We start from the raw sequence: 16,188 nt of genomic DNA, 5'->3' as shown, positions 1-16,188 counted from the left end.
GAGCACCTCCACCCCCCCTTTCCCTGGGACTCCCGCCCCCCCCCCACCGGGCAGGGGTCCCGCTGCCACGAGCACAGAGCGACGCGTCCAGTTCAGCCTCCTTTAATGTGCGCCTCAGCCCCCCCCCACCCCCCCCCGGACCAACCCCCCCCCCCCCAATGCTGAGGGTCCCGGCTGGGGAGCAGGACCGGCCCCTGGGGGGGGTGTCTGGGGCCGCGGGGGTCCCGGCGGAGGGTCCTTGCCCCCCCCGCTGGCAGGGGGCTGAGCTGAATATTGCATCCAGGAATCTCACAGCACTTTACAATGGTCGGTACCGTTGTGTTCCCCCCCCCCAGCCCCCCTCCCACCCCCCACCCCCCCATTTTACAGATGGGGGAAACTGAGGCACAGAGAGGTGACGTGACTTCGCCAAGGTCACTTTGTGGCAGAGCCAGGAACAGAGCCCCCCCCTCCCCCCAACTCCCCCCCCAAAATCCTCATCCCCTGGGGCTCAGCCCTGCTCTCACCACGGGGGGGGGATGCCCCCCCCCTCCGTGCCCTCTGCCCCGGCGTCCCCCCACCCTGTTCCCAACCTCCACCCCCCCCACACCCGGGGGGACAGCCCCCAGACCCCCCCCAATGCTCAGGGCTCCTGGCTTCTCCCCCCTCTCCCCTTCCCCCCCCCCCCCCCAGCTCCTGCCCCCCCAGGGCTGCTCAATGCCCCCCCGGGGCTGCTCCATCCCCCCCGGGGCTCCTCAATGCCCCCCCGGGGCTGCTCCATCCCCCCCGGGGCTCCTCAATCACCCCCAGGGTTGCTCAATGCCCCCCCCCGGGGCTCCTCAATGCCCCCCCGGGGTTCCTCAATGCCCCCCCCCGGGGTTCCTCAATGCCCCCCCGGGGCTGCTCCATCCCCTCTGGTGCAGCAGCTGCTGCATCCCACCCCCCCAAAAAAAATAAAAAGCCCTCCTGGAGGCCGGGGCTCACCTCCAACCTTGGGGGGGGGGGGGGGGAGCACAGGAGGGCCCGGAGGGGGGGGGAGGGGGGGCTCCAGCCTCACGCCAGCACAGTGAACGCAGGAAATTTATACAGGGCTTTACAGAACAAAGCTACTGAAATCAGCCACACGATGGCCAGACATAAGAGGGGCCCCGGACCCCCCCCCCCTCCCCCCCCCTCCCCCCGAACCCCTCCATCACCCGCTGTCCGAGGAGGTGGGGGGGGCGGTGGAAGGGGACCTGGGGGGTGGGGTGGGGGTGCAAGGGGCCGTGGCGGAGCAGAGGCGGGGGGTCCAGCTCCCCGAGAGCTCGCGCTGCTGCTGCCCCAGGGCTTGGCTGACCAGCCCCGGCAGCGCCCGCAGGCTCAGCCCCAGCGCCTCCATCTTGCTCTCCAAAGCGCCCAACCGCTTCTCCAGGTCCTCGTGACGCTCCTGCAGCTCCGAGACCATGTCGTACATGACGTTCTGGGTCTGGCGGGAATGGCGGGTGAGGGGCACGTGTGTGTGCGCACCCCCCCCCCCCCACACACACACACCACCCCCCCAGGGGGGTCTCAGCGCCAGGCAGCCCCCCGCAGTGGGGTCCCCCTGGATGGCACCCCCCCTCTCCATCTCCCCGGCATGGCTTACCTTTGCCAGGTCCACCAGCGTGTTGGCCTGGTCGTTCAGCTTCCGCTGCTCCATCTTCACGCTCCTCAACCTGCGGGGACATGGGGGGGAGCAGGGTCAAGGTCAGCGACACCCCTATGGCAGCTTCCCCCCCCTCCCCCCCCCGTATCCAGCCCCCCGGCATGCAGCCCCCCCCCCAACCCCGCAAGCACAGCCTCTGCCCCTCCATCCTCGCCCCAGACAGCCCTGGGGGGGGGCTCTGTGCCACCCTTTGTGTGCCCCCCCCCCCCCCCCCAAGTTTGGCAGCGATGAGCCCATGCAAACGGGAGCAGACGGAGGAGAGGAGCGACCCCGCGGGGCGACTTACTTCTGAGCTCTGCAGGGACGGGGCAGAACAGAGACAAAACACAACAGCAGGTTTAATACCACCAGGAAGAGCGCAGGGAGACGACAGCAGCCGTAGCACGCAGCCCCCCACCTCGGTGCCCCCTCCCTCCCCCAAAGCCGGGCACCCCTCGGTTCCACCCCCCCAAAATAGCAGGAGGTGCCCGGGGGCTCGCAGCCTGCTCGGGTGAAGGTGGTGTCACTGAGCCTCATCAATCCGGTCCCCTTTGGGGTCACCCCAGCATCGCTGGGGTCCCCGCCCGCCGGGAAAGCACCCCCACAGCGGGGATGGGGCCAGGGGATGGGGACCCCCCCTGGCTCCCAAGCCTGGGGGGTTCCCCGGGCAGCGCGGGCACAGAAGGGGAGGGAGCGCCCGGCTCTCCTCCCGGAGCCACGACGGGAAAAAAAACCTCCTCGTAGGAAGCAGGTAAAGGTTTGGCACTTACTGATGGATGGCTTGGAGGAACTTACGCTGGTGTTTCCGAACTTTGGCATGGTCGATCTTCTTCACCAGCTTGGTGTGTTTGTAGATGAGCCACGTTTCCCTGAGTACGTTGGCAGCAGCATTTTTCACCTGGAACCAACAGAGCACCGGGGTCAGGGATCACAGCGTCCCAGAGTGGTGGGGGCTGGAAGGGCCCTCTGGAGCTCCCCCATCCCACCCCCCGCCAGAGCAGGGGCACCTCCAGCAGTGGCACAGGACACCTCCAGGCGGGTTTGGAATGGCTCCAGAGGGGGAGACTCCCCCCCTCTCTGGGAGCTGTGCCAGTGCTCTGCCGCCCGCACTGGAGAGAAGTCCCTCCTCAGGTTCAGATGGGACTTCCCACAGTCACGTTTGTGCCCATTCCCTCCTGTCCTGTCACTGGGCACCACTGAACAAAGCCTGTTCCCATCCCCCCGGCACCCTCCCTTGAAGGATTGATAAGCGTTGATAAGATCCCCCCTCGGTCTTCTCTTCTCCAGACTAAAGCCCCACATCCCTCAGCCTTTCCTCATCAGAAGGATGCTCCACTCCCCTCATCATCTCCGCAGCCCTTTGCGGGACCCTCTCCAGCAGTTCCCTGTCCTTCCTGACCCGGGGAGCCCCGAACGGGACACAGTGCTCCAGATGTGGCCTCACCGGGGCAGAGCAGAGGGGGAGGATGACCCCCCTCGCCCTGCTGGCCACACTCTGCTTGATGCCCCCCAGGATGCCATTGGCCTTCTTGGCCACCAGGGCACATCGCTGGCTCATGGCCACCCTGTTGGCCACCAGGACTCCCAGGTCCCTTTCCCCAGAGCTGCTCTCCAGCAGGTCAGTCCCTGACCCGTATGGGATGGAGGCGGCCGGTCCTGCGCCCAGCGATGCTGTGTCTGATGGGGACGGAGGGGGGGGTGGGGGTGGGGCAGACAGCACCCGGGGTGGGGGGGTCTTACCCGCTTCGTTAGCTGCGTATCCATCATGAAGTTGTGCACGTGTTTCTCCGCTTTGGTGAGCTCTAGCTTTCTGGCAACGACGGCGACAACCAGAGCAGTGCAACCGGCACCCTGCGGGCAGAGAGCCCCGCGGTGAGGGCAGGAGCTGGGGGGGGGCACACAGGAGTCCTGTCCCCCCCACCCCACCCGCCCGTCCCCCTCCCCGGTGCTCACCATGATGCCGGTGAGCAGACACACGCCCTTCCCGCAGTAGGTGTGCGGCACCATGTCCCCGTAGCCGATGGAGAGGAAGGTGATGGAGATCAGCCACATGGCCCCCAAGAAGTTGCTGGTCACCTCCTGCTTGTCGTGGTACCTGCCCGGGGCCGAGCGCAGCCGCTGTCACCGCACAGTCCCGGTCCCGCCACGTGCCCCTTGCCGCGCCACCGGCTTTGCCACGTGCTTTTTAGCCACTTTCCCGTCCGGCGGCCGCAGCCGGGACAGTCCCCAAGCTCCCAGCTGCGCCTCTGGCACACAAAGCCCCAAAGAAGCTGGGGACACCCTGGGGACAATTTGGGGACACCAGGCACGGCCACTCCAGACATGGGCAGCAGGGAGGAGGTGGCTGTGATGGGGGCTGGCTCGGAGGGGCCGCTGGACGAGGATAACGAGGTGACGGGTGGGGAGTAACAGCCCCCCCAATCCCCCCCCGACACATGGACGGCAGTGACCTCCATCCGCTCCCCCAGAGATCTCAAAGCACAGGACACCGGTGTCACCACCGGACCCCGCCGGGGCGGGGACACCCCATCACTGCAGAGTGGGGAATGGTTGTACAGACCCGGCTGGAGCGGGGCACCCCTCGCCCTGCGAGCTGCGCCCCCCCCGAGCACGCCCAGGGCTGCAAAGGACCCTGAAGTCACCGCGGGCATCGCTGTGGGGGGAGCGGGGGATGCTGTGCTTTGAGATTTCGTGGCCAGCGCCGATGCCACGAATGCAGACGGCGGTTCCCCCCATCCCCTTCCCGAGGGACCCCCGGACACGGCCCCCCGCCGCTCGCCGGGACGAGGGACGCGGAGCAGCAGGGCCGGGCGCTGGGTACGGCCAAGCCGGGCAGCGGGACGGGGGCATGCGGGGAGCAGCGGGGAGCCGGGAAAACTGGGTGCTGGGGGTGAGAAAGGGGGAGGGGGGAGACGGGAAGCGAGCCGGGGCGGACTCAAGCGTGCGGCGAGGAATTTAGGATTGCTGCGTCCCTCCACTCGCCCCCCCCCGCTCCGGCCCCCCCCCAGGCACAGCCAGGCGGTTTGGGCTTGGAACCTCAGCCGGCATCGAGGGATGCGACAGGGCGATGCTGGGGGGCACTGCGCGGCCGGGGGGGGGACCCGCAGCCCGGGGTGGGCTGGCAGCGAGGGCTGAGCCCGTCCCCACAGGGCTGGCAGCCCGAGGACGTCACCCCGTGGTGGTGATGCTCACCGGGACAGCGGGGGCTGCGGTGCTCCCCGCTCCCCCCATCCTCCCGAGGAGCCCCCGGGACTCCTTCAACGCACCCAAACTGCGCACGTTAAGGAGGGGAAACACTGAGCAACGGAACCGCCGGAGCCGAGGAAAAACCCTTTGGAGACTCAGCCGAAGGCTCCGGTTAGAAACAAGGAGGATCCAGCGACTCCTTCCCGCCCGCTCCGGCTCGGCCCCACTCTTTGCCGGGGTTTCTCCCTCCGGGGCCGCCCCAGGACCCACAGCGATTCCTGCAGCAAGCCCCCCCCTCCGAGAGCACCCCGAGAGCCAGGGCAGAAGGACCCACTCTCCAGCCCCCCAACACGCTGCGACGGGACCCCCGGCTCATGCCCGTGGCCAGGCTGGGCACCGCGGCCGCCCCGGCCGGGGGACACAGCGGGGACAGAAAGCATCCACTGAGGTTCCAAGTGGAAAAGGGCTCCGGCACCTTTCCATGTCTGTGGCCTCTTTGCTTCAGCCTGGGCAGTCACCCTGCCCCCCCCCCCAGCCTTGACATCCCCCCCCCCCCCCCAACCCGCCGGCTGCAGCTAATCCTAAATTCTGGGTAGCACAAGCCTGGGGCAGGGGGGGACGTCCCGTGCAGGACGCGCTGGCGGTCCCTGGGGTGACTCACAGTTTGTCCCTACGAGCAGCAGAGCGGTCAGGGAGGGAAAATAAGAGCAGTTAATGCACGTCCCGGGGTGGGGGGGAGCGGCTGAGAAGGGGTGAGCACGGACAGGGCACCGGCGCGGGCACTCCGGCATCCCGGCGGGTGCAGCTGAGGAGCACGGGCCACATCCTGTGCAAGGGCTCGGTCGCCTCTGCGAGACCCCCCCCAGCTCCTCCTGGCCAGACCCACCGGCAGAGACGGGGTCCTGACGCATCCCAGGGGGGGCACGGAGGAGCTTGGGAAAGGTCTGGGGACAGCCTGGGGGTCCCGCCGCCCCCACCTCGCCTCGGCAAGCGGTTTTGGTTTGGCAAAACCGTGGTGGCCACCACTCAGGGCATGAGGGTCCCACCAGAGGAGGCTCTGCCTGGAGAGTGGCAGCCTCTTCTCCAAGGGGCCTCTTCTCTCCCCCCGGCCCCCCCCGGGGTCTGCACCGTGCGTCCTCAGCTGCACCCCAGCCCCGTGCCCCCCCCGCCCCGAGAGCCCCACCGGGGAGTGCCCCCCGTACCTCTCGCAGACGCGGACCGTCCAGGCAGCGATGATCCAGGAGGAGATGCTGAAGACCAGGAGGACGGTGCCGGGGCAGATGGTCATGAGGGTCTTCATGACGAAGCGGGTGTTGAAGTTGATCTTGTTGAGGGCACCGATGCTGCGGGAGGAGGCGTCGGTGAAGAGCTTGCTGTGCAGCAGCATGACGCGCCCGATCAGGTACAGCCGCAGGAACATGGGGATGGAGAGGATGATGTCCACGTCGGCGTCAGCCACTGAGGCGGCGTAGGTGAAGGCCAACCGCGCCGTCCAGGTGAAGAGGTACTGGCCGGGGATGGGGTGGATGGCGCAGACGATCAGCTCCAGGGCGATGAAGAAGATGCGCTCGTAGGTCATGGCGATGCGCCAGTCGTCGGCGCCGTTATCCACCATGAAGAGCTGCCGAGGGAGAAGGAGGAGGGGGGGGTGGGTGGGTGGTGGGACCCCTAAGGCGGCACGGCTCCGGCGAGCACCCACCGGCGGGTGCCCCTCACCTGGATCTCCCTGGCGTGGTACATGACGATGAGCCCCAGGAGGATGACGGTCGAGAGGCTGATAAGGCATTTCAGTGCAAACGAATACGATGACTCCTGCGAGGGCAGTGGGCAGCGTGAGCCCGGCCAGATGACCCTCCGCCCCCCGATCCCCCCACCCGTCCACCCACCGCGACCCCTACCTTGGTGTAGACGCCCCAGGACAGCTCCGTCTCCGTGACCATGACCACGATGCCGAACATCCCGAAGATGAGGGCGTAATCGCTGAGGCGCTTCCGCTTCTCGAAGAGGGCTCGCCGGTGCCCCAGCTTGTACCCGATGTTCTGGTTCCTCCGCGCGCCTCGTCCCCGCTCCTCACCCGCATCCTGCCCTGGCGGCGCCGCCGCCGGGCCGGGATCGGCACCCCCGGGCTGCTCCGGCCGCGAGACCACCACCTCGAGGCCGGGGGGATGGTGGGGCCGCAGCGGTTGGGTCTCCCCCTCCAGCGGGTGCAGGGTGCGGGCGGAGGCGCTCAGGGGGCCCCGTGGCCGTGCCACCCCCCCATTGTACCGGCAGCCGCTCATGGCTCTGGCAGGGAGGGGGCCGGGCGATCCCGCATGGCTCAGCGGCACGGGGGCGACCTGCGGGAGAGGGGACGGTGGCGGGTGGGTGGCACATGGGTGGGGGGTGTCCCCGGGGAGGCGGGAACGGCATCCTCACCCCACCCGGCACCGGGCGACGCCTGACGCGGGGCACGTGGCGCCCATGTGCCGGCCTCGACCGCGGTGGGGACGTGCCCTACCCGCGGGGACATGCCCTGCCCACCGGGGACGTATCCTGCCCACGGGGGACGTGCTCCCCCCGCGCGGGGATCGGTGCCACCGCAGCCCGGCCGCCCCCCGTGCACCCCGGGAGGTGGGCAGCGAGGGCAGGAGGGGTCCGGCCCCGCTGTTCCCCCGGTGCTGGCCCCTACCCGCGGCCCCGGGACGGCTCCGGTAACGAGCCGTAGCTGCGCGTTCCCGCCGCCCCCCGCCGTCCCCGGGGCTCCCGGTACCGGGGCGCCCGGTAGGCTCGGCTCAACCCCACCCCCGGCCCGGTCCGGCCCTGTCCGCTGCCCGCTACCTGCCGCCGGGCCGGGCCGGGGCCGCGCCGCCGCCACCGCCGCCGCCGCAGCCCGGCTCGGTCCCGGGGGCGCGCGGCGGTGGCGGGACCGGAGCGCTCGGGGGGGCGTGGCGAGGGGGCGTGGCGGAGCGCCTCATTGGAGGAAGCCGCCCACGCCCCCCTCTGACGAGCCGCCGCGCCACGCCTTTCGCCACGCCCCCCCAGCGCTGACCACGCCCCCCCGCCCCCCTCCATGCGTTCCGTGGCGCCCCCAGACCCCCCCCCCCCCCGCTGTCCCCGTCCCCCCCCCCCAGATACCCCCCCCGGCACCCACAGCCCCCCCGCAGCCGGAACCCCCCGCCCCCCCCCCGCCCAGCCCCCCCGTCACACCCCTGTGCACACCCCCAATGACACCCCCAGCGCCCCCCATGCACGCCCCTGCCACCCCCCACCCTCCACCCTCACTGCACCCCAAAATCCATCCACCCCGCGCACCCCCAGTGCCCCCCCCTCCTCCCCACGCTGCCGCCAGCACCCCCTGCACACCCCCAGTACATCCCCTCTGTCACCCCCACTGCACCCCCCCAGCACCCCAAAACATCCCCCCCCGGCACCCCAATGCACCCCCAGCATCCCCATGACACGCCCCCCGGCACCGCAGCGGCTCCCTGCCCCCTCAGTCCTGCCCGAATACCCCCCCCCCAATACCTGCTGGGGGTCCCCGGGCCCGGCCGGGGGGGCCCTCGGGGCGTTAGGGGGAGCGGGGCCGGGGCTTGGCACGGGGGGGGTCCGGGGGTCCGGGTGCCATGGGCTTCCCTCCACGCCTGGCCGGAGAGGGGGACGTGGTGTTAGCGGGGTCCCCAACCTGCCTGCCCCCCCCCCGAGACACCGCACATGGCCGAGGGTCCTGCCATGGCACTGCCACCGGGGGGGCGGGGGGGTGTCACCCTGTCCCACGTCCCCGTGTGCACCCCTCGCCCCGGGGGGCAGTGGCGGGGCGGGGGGGCTGCCGGTGCCACACTGAGCCCCCCCTGCAGCAGCCAGGGCGGACGAGGGGGGGGCTCGGCAAGCAGAGCCGCGGGTTTTGGCCGTGGGATTGGCACCGGGTCGTGGGGTGAGGGGGGGCGCAGGGAAGGGCCGGAGGGGTTTGGGGGGGGGGGTGTCCGTGGGACAGGTGACACGGCAGAGCCAGCACAGCCCCCCCCCAGCCCCGTCGCACCAGAGGGTCCCACAGCAGCGAGCACAGACCCCACGGCAGGAACAGCCCCAGACCCCCCACGTGGACCCCCGCCACGTACCCCCAGCACCAACAGCCCCCCCCCCACATGACAGACCCCAAAATCTCCGCGCAGAGCCCACGGTGCCAACGGCACTGGCAGCACCGTCCCGGTCGGAGGGTCAGGCCGGGGCTGGCTGTGGGGGTCCTTGCACGGGGGAGCCGGGGGTCCCCACAGCCTCTCCCCCCACCCCGCAGTGGGGCCGTACCCCCCGAGGAGGTACAGAGCTCCCCACATTTCAGGCCTCCATGCACCGAGTCCTGCTGCAGCCTGGCCCAGCTAAAACCCCGAAAAAACGGCATCGGTACCCCCACTGCAACCTCCGCCACCATGCCCGCATCCCTCCCGGCGCGGGGACACCCGCCGGCAGCATCCCCCCATCGGTGGGGGGTGACGGGGCTTGGGGACCCCTTCCCCGTCCCCCGAGGGACGCACCGGAGCCAGGGAAGATGCTTTCCCGCTACCTACGGGCGCAGAGGCTGCGTGGCCGGGCTCCAGCGCCCGGCTGCTCCCCGGTGTGGATCCGGGGCCGCTGGCTCCCCTCCAAAGCCAGATCATTTTCTCGCCATTCTGCCCAATTTATTGCAGGAAAATGGGCTCCGATTTCTTTTTAATACTCGGTTGGGGAGGAAGAAAAAAAAAAAAGAAAAATACGCAGCGGGCAGAGCGGAGGGGAAGCGGTTTCCCGGGGCTGCCGGCCCCAGGCCCCCTTCATCGCCGAGCTGCCGGAGAGGCCGGAGCCGTGCCAGGGCCTGGCAAACTTTTTGGCACCTCGAATGGGGTCGGCGAAGCCGCCCCCAGAGCCCTCCCAGACGGATGACAGTAAATATTTTATTAACCGTCATTCCGCGGTCGTTTCGCTAATAGCTTCTATCGATGGCACCGTAAATGGGCCTTATTAAATCTTCCCCCTGTCAGGGCATCCATGGGGACGTCTCCGGCAGGATTCGGCGCCCGGAGGGTTGATGAAAGCTGCGAAGCCCCAAGGGGTCCCTGACCCCCCTCCCCGCGGGGTCGCCGTGGCCGGTGGCTGCATCCCCAGGGATGCAGGGGTGGGATGCGCAGCGCGGGAGCACCCAGCGCGGTCCCCCACGGCCCCATCGCGGGGATGGGGACACGGCGTATCCCCCCAGCCGGGGCTGCTGGCCGCGGCCACTGGCCACCGTATGTCCTTGAGCAACGGCCCCGAGCGTCCCCGCTCGCGGCAGCTCCCGCACCGGGAGGTTGGCGGCGATGCGGCAGCAGGACACCCACCGCCGCAGCCCGGGTGTCTCGGTGCGGCTGCGGGGTGCTCCCGCCACCCCCGCGGCAACGCTCGGGGCTGGGACACGGGCACCCACGGAGAAGGGGGGGGGGGGATGGGGCTCATCTCCCTGGCGGGGTGCGGGGGTCCCTCGGGGGAGGCGGGGGGGGCTGCCCTGGGTTGGGCACAGGATGTCACTGGCTTTAAAGAGGGGATGGGGACGGTGGTCCTCAGGGGGACGGTGGTCCTCAGGGGGACGGTGGCCGGGCCAGCACCTCCTCGCCCTGCGCGGAGCAGGGACACGGGTTGGGGGGGGACGACATGGTTTAACCCCCACATGGCCGTGCTGCAGCAGCCCCCGGTGCCCTGGGGGTGGCTGTGGGGTGGCGGTGGGACACCCCCACCCCCCCCCATCATTCCCCCATGCCCCGGAGCGGCGATGCTGCCTGGGAGCAACTGCAGAGGAGGAGGGTGCAGCTAAAAATAGAGGCGGGCAGCCGAAAGGCTCCCGGCTGGTGATTTATTTATTACCCGCGCGCTAATTCCTGCCTGGGAATCGCGGGCCCGGGGAGGGCGGGGCAGGAATTTTGGGGGAGCAGCGGTTTGGCCGCCAGGGCCGTGCCCGCGGGCCCCACGCCAGCGGCCGGGAGACACGGCCACGGTCCCACCGCCGTACCGGGCAGGAAGGAGCCGGGGCACTGGGGACCCCCAACCCCCACCCCCACCCCCACCGATGGGGTGCTCGGGGCAGCGGGCCCCACGCCGTGCCCCCCACCCGGGGCCAGAGGGGGTCCCCACCGGCCGGCATGGGGGGCTCGGGGCTCGGCGGGTGCACGAAGTGCGTCAGACCCCTTGCAGCCCCCCCCACCGCTCCCCCAAATCCCCCGTGGTGGCCCCGGTTCCTCGGGCGGCCGCATCTCCCGCCGCCGCCATATGTCCCAGGCTGGAGAGCATCTGTCGGTGCCGGCGGGAGCCCCCGCAAACGCCAGCACGGGGCTGGAGGGGGGGGTGTGACACTGCCACTGTCCCCCGAGGGCAGGGCAGGGGGGGCTGAGCGTGATTTGGGGGGGGGTGGGACCACCTGAGCCCCCCTGGGGCTGGTGGAGGCACCGGCGTGAAGGCACCGGGCTCCCAAAGAGCACCGGGACACTTTGGCCAAGGCCTGTCACCGTGGGACCCCTGGTGACACCAGCAGCGTCACGCTGGGCACCCCGTGTCCCCCCCAAACACATCGGGGCCAGCGCGAAGGGGCAGAGCCCGGCGCAGGGGGTGGGTGATTTGCCCCGCGCAGGATCTGGCCCGTTCCCACCCGTGGGGCTGTGGGGTGTCCGCGGGTCCCACAGCGCAGGGGGGAAGCACGCGGGGTGGCACGCACACCCGCGGGGACACGCGGGGACACCCGAACCTCCCCGGCCCCCGCCGCCATGCGGGGGAATCCCCGGCTTCTCCCTGGGGTCTCCCCGAGAAAACCCCTCCCCTGAGCCCCACAGAGACGCCCCGGGGCTGGATCAGGCCCCGGAGGGATGGCGGCGGCATCACCGGCTTCCCGGGGGCTTGCGGAGGCACCCAGGGACCCCCCCGGCCCCCCCCCAGCCCGAGGGGGACCCCATCCCCATCCCTCCCGCCTCGGGAGGGGACACGCAGCCGGGGATGCCCTACCTGCGGGGGGCTGAGCGGGTGCCCAGGGGGTGGTGGGTGCTGGGGGTTCCAGGGGGGAGGGAGGTGTGTGCGGGGGGGTGGTTTTGGGCTCCCCACGTCCCCCCCTTCGCCGCCACCGCGCCGCCGTCCCCAGACAAAGCCGCTGCGCCGGGTTCGCCCGCCGCCTCCCCCACGCAGCGCGGCTCAGCCGAAGGACAAAGCCGCTCCGCCTGGCTGCCCCCACCGGGTCGTGGCGGACCCCCCAGCCGGGGCTGGCCGGGGGGGACACGGGGGTCCCCACTGTCCCTGGCACCGCCACACCCCCCCCCCTCCAGCAAGGGGGGATCCCCCAAACCTCGCCAGCACCTTTGGAGAACACCGTCCCTGCAATGTGGGGTGGTGGTCCCCACCGCCGTGGCAGCGTCACCGCAGCCACCGCGGCCCCCAGCCCCGCGCAGGGTCCCCAGGGGCGGCCCAAGGTCACGGGGAAGGTCGGGAGGGGCAGAGGGGGGGTTCCCCGCAGCGCACACCCACCGCCTCGACGGCTGCGCCACAGCACATCGGGCACTCCCCGGCACGTCGAGGCCACGAGCGCCATGCGGTGCCAGAACCCGCCGGGAGCCCCGAGCCGTCGACCGCGGACTTTGCACCGGCAAACACCGCGCACGGCCCCGGCACCGCGCACGGCCCGAGGTCCCGCCAGCCCCGGTGCCTCGCTGGCCGCACCGCGCTGGCATGGCCGGCTCCCGGCGTCAAAGGGGGATTGACCGAGGCCGTTCGCGGCACGGGGTCCCTCTGGTTTTGGTGGGTGCCGAGCGGGGCTGGCTCCCCCCAGCCAAAGCCACCCCACGCCACGTCCCCACGGCTGTGCCGGCAGCCGGACCCCACCGCCGGGGAGCACCGAGGTCCCCTCAAACCACACGGCCGCGCTCCCCTTCACCGCCTCACGGCTCTGGTCCCCGCGGCCACACCGTCCCCGAGCCCAGAGACCTCCCCAGTCCCCTGACTCCGGCAGCTGGGGCTTGCCCAGAGGTGTCCCCGCTGTCCCTTGGGTCCCCCCACCCAGGCACCCAGGCACGGCCGGGGGAAGCCATTCCCGGGGTCCCCACCGCTGCTGTCCCCGGGGTCCCCACCGCTGTCACCCCCCCTCCCGCTCACCTGCCACGGCCCCGCGCTATGGGGAGCGTCAGGAGGAGCCGGGGTGCCCGGGGGGCTGCGGGGACATGGGCCGGGGCGCGGGGGCCGCGGCCGCTGGCAGCTCTGCGCGGCGGAGCAGCGGCGGTGACGGCGGCCGTGCCCGGGCGCGTGTGGGAGCCGCGACGCAAAGGGGGGGGCCAGGGGCTTCCCCGCCCCACGCCCCCGCGTCCCCCCCGGCCCCGCCACGGCGGGCAGTGACCTTGAGGCCGCGGCGCTGGCAGAAGATGGGGGAGGAGGATATTTTTAGCCGGGCAGAGTCGCTCTCAGCGCGTCCTCATTGTCACCGCCGTTGGGCTGCCTCTCGCACCCCGCTCCCCCCCCCCCCCCGCACCCCCCCCCTCCCCCGGCTCTGGGGGGGCTGCGGGGTGCGCAGCGGGTGGCAGAAGAGGCAGCCGAACGGGGTCTGCCTGCTCCCAGACCCCCAGAGCCTCGGGGTGCCCTCGGGGGGACCCCCCCGATGGCATCCCCTTCCCAAATTGCTGCACTGCCCCCCCCCCCCCCTCCGGGCATCCCCCCGCAGCCCCCCTCCATCCCTGCTCCACCGGGGGGACCCCAGGAGCAGGGGGATCCCCGGGAGCCGGGGGAATCCCCAGGAGTCAGGGGGTTCCCCGGCACCGGCATGTCCCCAGGGAGCTGCGGGGGGGTCCCCCAACCCACCGACCCCCCATACACACACACACAATGCACCCACCTGCAGGCAGACCCCGGCCTCCGCTCCCCTCGAGCGCTGCCGCCGGTGACCATGGCCCGGTGTCGGCACGTGCCGGTGCGACGGTGAGCCCGGGCTGCCGGGATGCTCCGCCGGCACAACCGGCTGAAGTGGGGGCCGGGGGGCAGCCGAGCCCCCGGGCTCCCGCCCCGCGGTCCCGCTTGGCCCCACACCGCTGCTCCGTGCCTCGGTTTCCCCAACGCGCAGGCGGAGAGGCCGCGGGGCTGCCGGGGCGGCGATGCGGCGGCGGCGTTGCTATTCCGCTCACACGCGCAGCCGCGCACACCCGCTCCCGGTTCCTCCCGGCCACCGCAGCTATTGTCTGCGGCTAAATTTAGCCGCCTGACGGGCTCCCCCCGCTTTAACCGCCACATCTGCGGGGACGTGGGGCCAACACCCACCGCCAGCGCGCCCGTGGCAGAGCGGGAGCCGCGGTGGCCCCGACCCGGCCGCGGTGGCCACGGTAGCCCCCGGTTGTGCCGAAAGCGGCGTGGCCTCGCACGAGCGTGTGAGCCGCACACGGGGACCCCGCGGGGTTGCACATGGTGGGTGTGCGGTTATTGGGGATGCGATGGCCACCGGTGGGGAACTGGGACCCCCCCACACCACCCCACACCCCCCAAGGCCCGGGGGAGCAGTGGGGGCCACAAATTGTGTGTGCGTCGCACCCACACATGGCAGGCGGCGATGGGCGTGCGGGCAGGGGGCGGGGGGGGAGGGGGGGCGGCTGCGGGAGGGGTGTGGGTGCTGCACACCCACCTGCAGCCCCCCCCCCCCTTTGTCAAGGGGCACACGCGTGTGCGAGTGCGCACAGTGGGCTTCGCACGGGGGCTGCGCGTGTCGCTCGGGGGGGGGTGGTGTGGGGAGGGGGTTGTGCGTTGAACAAAGCCCGGGGGGGGCTGTGTGTGTGCCAGTGTGTGTGTTGCACACTGGGCTGTGTGTGTGTTGCATGCAGGGCGGGGGGGGGATGTGCGGTGTGGTTGTGGCACGCAGGGTGGTGTGCGGTGTGGGGGGGTTGTGTGTGTTGCACGCAGGGCTGTGTGTGGGGAGGGTGTGTGTGTGTGTGTGTGTGTGTGTGTGCGTGTCACGCCGGGCGGGGGCTGCAGTGCTCAGGGGGGCGCGGGGGGGGAGGGGCGTGCGGGGGGGGCGGAGGGCTGCGCGGTGCGGGGGGGTGCGGGGGGGAATGGGGGGGGCTGCGCGGTGCGGGGGGTGGGGGGGGTGGTGCAGAGGGGGTGTCCTGCAGAGGGGGTGCGCTGTGCACGGGGGGGGGATGCGGGGGGGGATGGTCGGTAAAGGGGAGGGGGATACCCGGGGCGGGGGGGGGGGGGGGATGCCCGGTGCAGGGAGGGGCCGCGGGAGGGGGATGCCCGGTGCGGGGAGGGATGCCCGGTGCGGGGAGGGATGCCCGGTGCGGCGGGGGGGGGATGCCCGGTGCGGGGGGGGCCGCGGGGGGGGATGCCCGGTGCGGGGGGGGATGCCCGGTGCGGTGGGGGGGGGATGCCCGGTGCGGGGGGGGCCGCGGGGGGGGATGCCCGGTAGAAGCCCTGCGCGGCTGCGCGAGCCATGGGAGGATCCCGGAGCCGCGTGATCCCCCCCCCTCCGCGTTCCCCCGCCCCCGCAGCGGAGCAGCCCGTTGCCATGGCAACGCCCCCCCACCCCCGCATCCCCATCCCCATCGGGCTGCGCACGGCGCGAGCGCGGCGTCCCCCCCCCCCCCCCCGCACGGGGGGAGAGGGATGGAGGGGGGGGGGGGAATCCCGGGGGGGGCGGGGCGGGGAATCCCTCCCCTCTCCGCCGCGCCCCGCCCCCCCCCGGCGGCGGGGAACCCCCCCGCGGCGGGTACGCCCCCCTCCCCCCCCCCCCGGTATCCGCTTGCGCTGCGGAGAGGGGACACACACCGGTCCCCCCCCCCCCTTTTTGGGGGTGTGTGTGTTCCACCGTTACCCCCTTCCGTGCCCCGGGGATCCCCCCCTGCACCGCGGGCTTCCCCCCCCCCCCCCCCCCCGCCTTTGCAGTGGGGGGTCCCTCCCTGCCCCGCACTTGCCAGGGGGGGGAGGGGGTGTCCCGGCCCTCCCCCCCCCCCCCCGAGGGATTCCCCCATTAATCTTTTATTTGCAACTGGGGAACCCCCACCCTGCACTGGAGGGGTTCCCCAAAAACCCCTCACCTGCACTGGGGGATCCCTTCCCTGAACTGGGGGGGGATGGATGACCCCACCCATTAGCTCCTTCCCCCCCCCCCCCCCCGCACTGAGCACAGCGGGGGAGTCCCCCGTGGGGGATCCCCCTCCCCGGGGGCTGACACGGGGTCAACCTCCAGCACCCAAAAGAGAATGGGGGGGGCGGTCTGCACCCCATAGCCCCCCCCCAGCCTGGCTGGGTGCCCTTGGTGTGTCCCCCCCATGCAGTGACCGCCAAAATACCCCCCCCTCCCCTCCCCGGGGGTGGGCAGCGCGGCAGTGCCGCAGTGCACAGGAGGAGGAGGAGGAGGAGGACAAAGC

The 16,188-nt window shown here is 71.8% G+C and overlaps 1 protein-coding gene across 2 annotated transcripts; it reads right to left on the bottom strand.

Moving 5' to 3' along the window:
- Nucleotides 1-760: 760 nt before the first annotated feature.
- On the bottom strand, nucleotides 761-13,896 carry KCNN1 (potassium calcium-activated channel subfamily N member 1). 2 transcript variants are annotated; one of them, XM_082495587.1, is made up of 10 exons: nucleotides 13,671-13,896; nucleotides 8,333-8,448; nucleotides 6,727-7,164; nucleotides 6,545-6,640; nucleotides 6,031-6,449; nucleotides 3,596-3,737; nucleotides 3,383-3,493; nucleotides 2,413-2,540; nucleotides 1,604-1,673; nucleotides 761-1,444 (listed from the first exon to the last, which is right to left on the bottom strand). In XM_082495587.1, the coding sequence occupies exons 3-10, from the start codon at nucleotides 7,105-7,107 to the stop codon at nucleotides 1,172-1,174; spliced, it is 1,620 nt and encodes a 539-aa protein (XP_082351713.1). In that variant the 5' UTR covers nucleotides 7,108-7,164; nucleotides 8,333-8,448; nucleotides 13,671-13,896; the 3' UTR covers nucleotides 761-1,171. The 2 variants fall into 2 exon arrangements, with proteins under 2 accessions (XP_082351713.1, XP_082351712.1); XM_082495586.1 differs by lacking the exon at nucleotides 13,671-13,896 and adding an exon at nucleotides 12,941-13,062.
- Between the last annotated feature and the right edge of the window lie 2,292 nt (nucleotides 13,897-16,188).

This window comes from Vanellus vanellus (genome assembly GCF_965231255.1).
Source record: "Vanellus vanellus genome assembly, chromosome: 25".
In the NCBI taxonomy this organism is placed as follows: domain Eukaryota; kingdom Metazoa; phylum Chordata; class Aves; order Charadriiformes; family Charadriidae; genus Vanellus; species Vanellus vanellus.
This window is presented reverse-complemented; position numbering and strand designations above follow the sequence as displayed.

What these genes read in the sequence shown, in the direction of transcription:
- KCNN1 (XM_082495587.1), bottom strand. Translation starts at nt 7,107, where the DNA reads ATGAGCGGCTGCCGGTACAATGGGGGGGTGGCACGGCCACGGGGCCCC. An exon ending in ACCACGCCAGGGAGATCCAG is followed by an intron (nt 6,450 to 6,544) that starts GTGAGGGGCACC and finishes CTCCCTCGGCAG; the next exon opens with CTCTTCATGGTGGATAACGG. An exon ending in CGCTGGTGGACCTGGCAAAG is followed by an intron (nt 1,445 to 1,603) that starts GTAAGCCATGCC and finishes CATTCCCGCCAG; the next exon opens with ACCCAGAACGTCATGTACGA.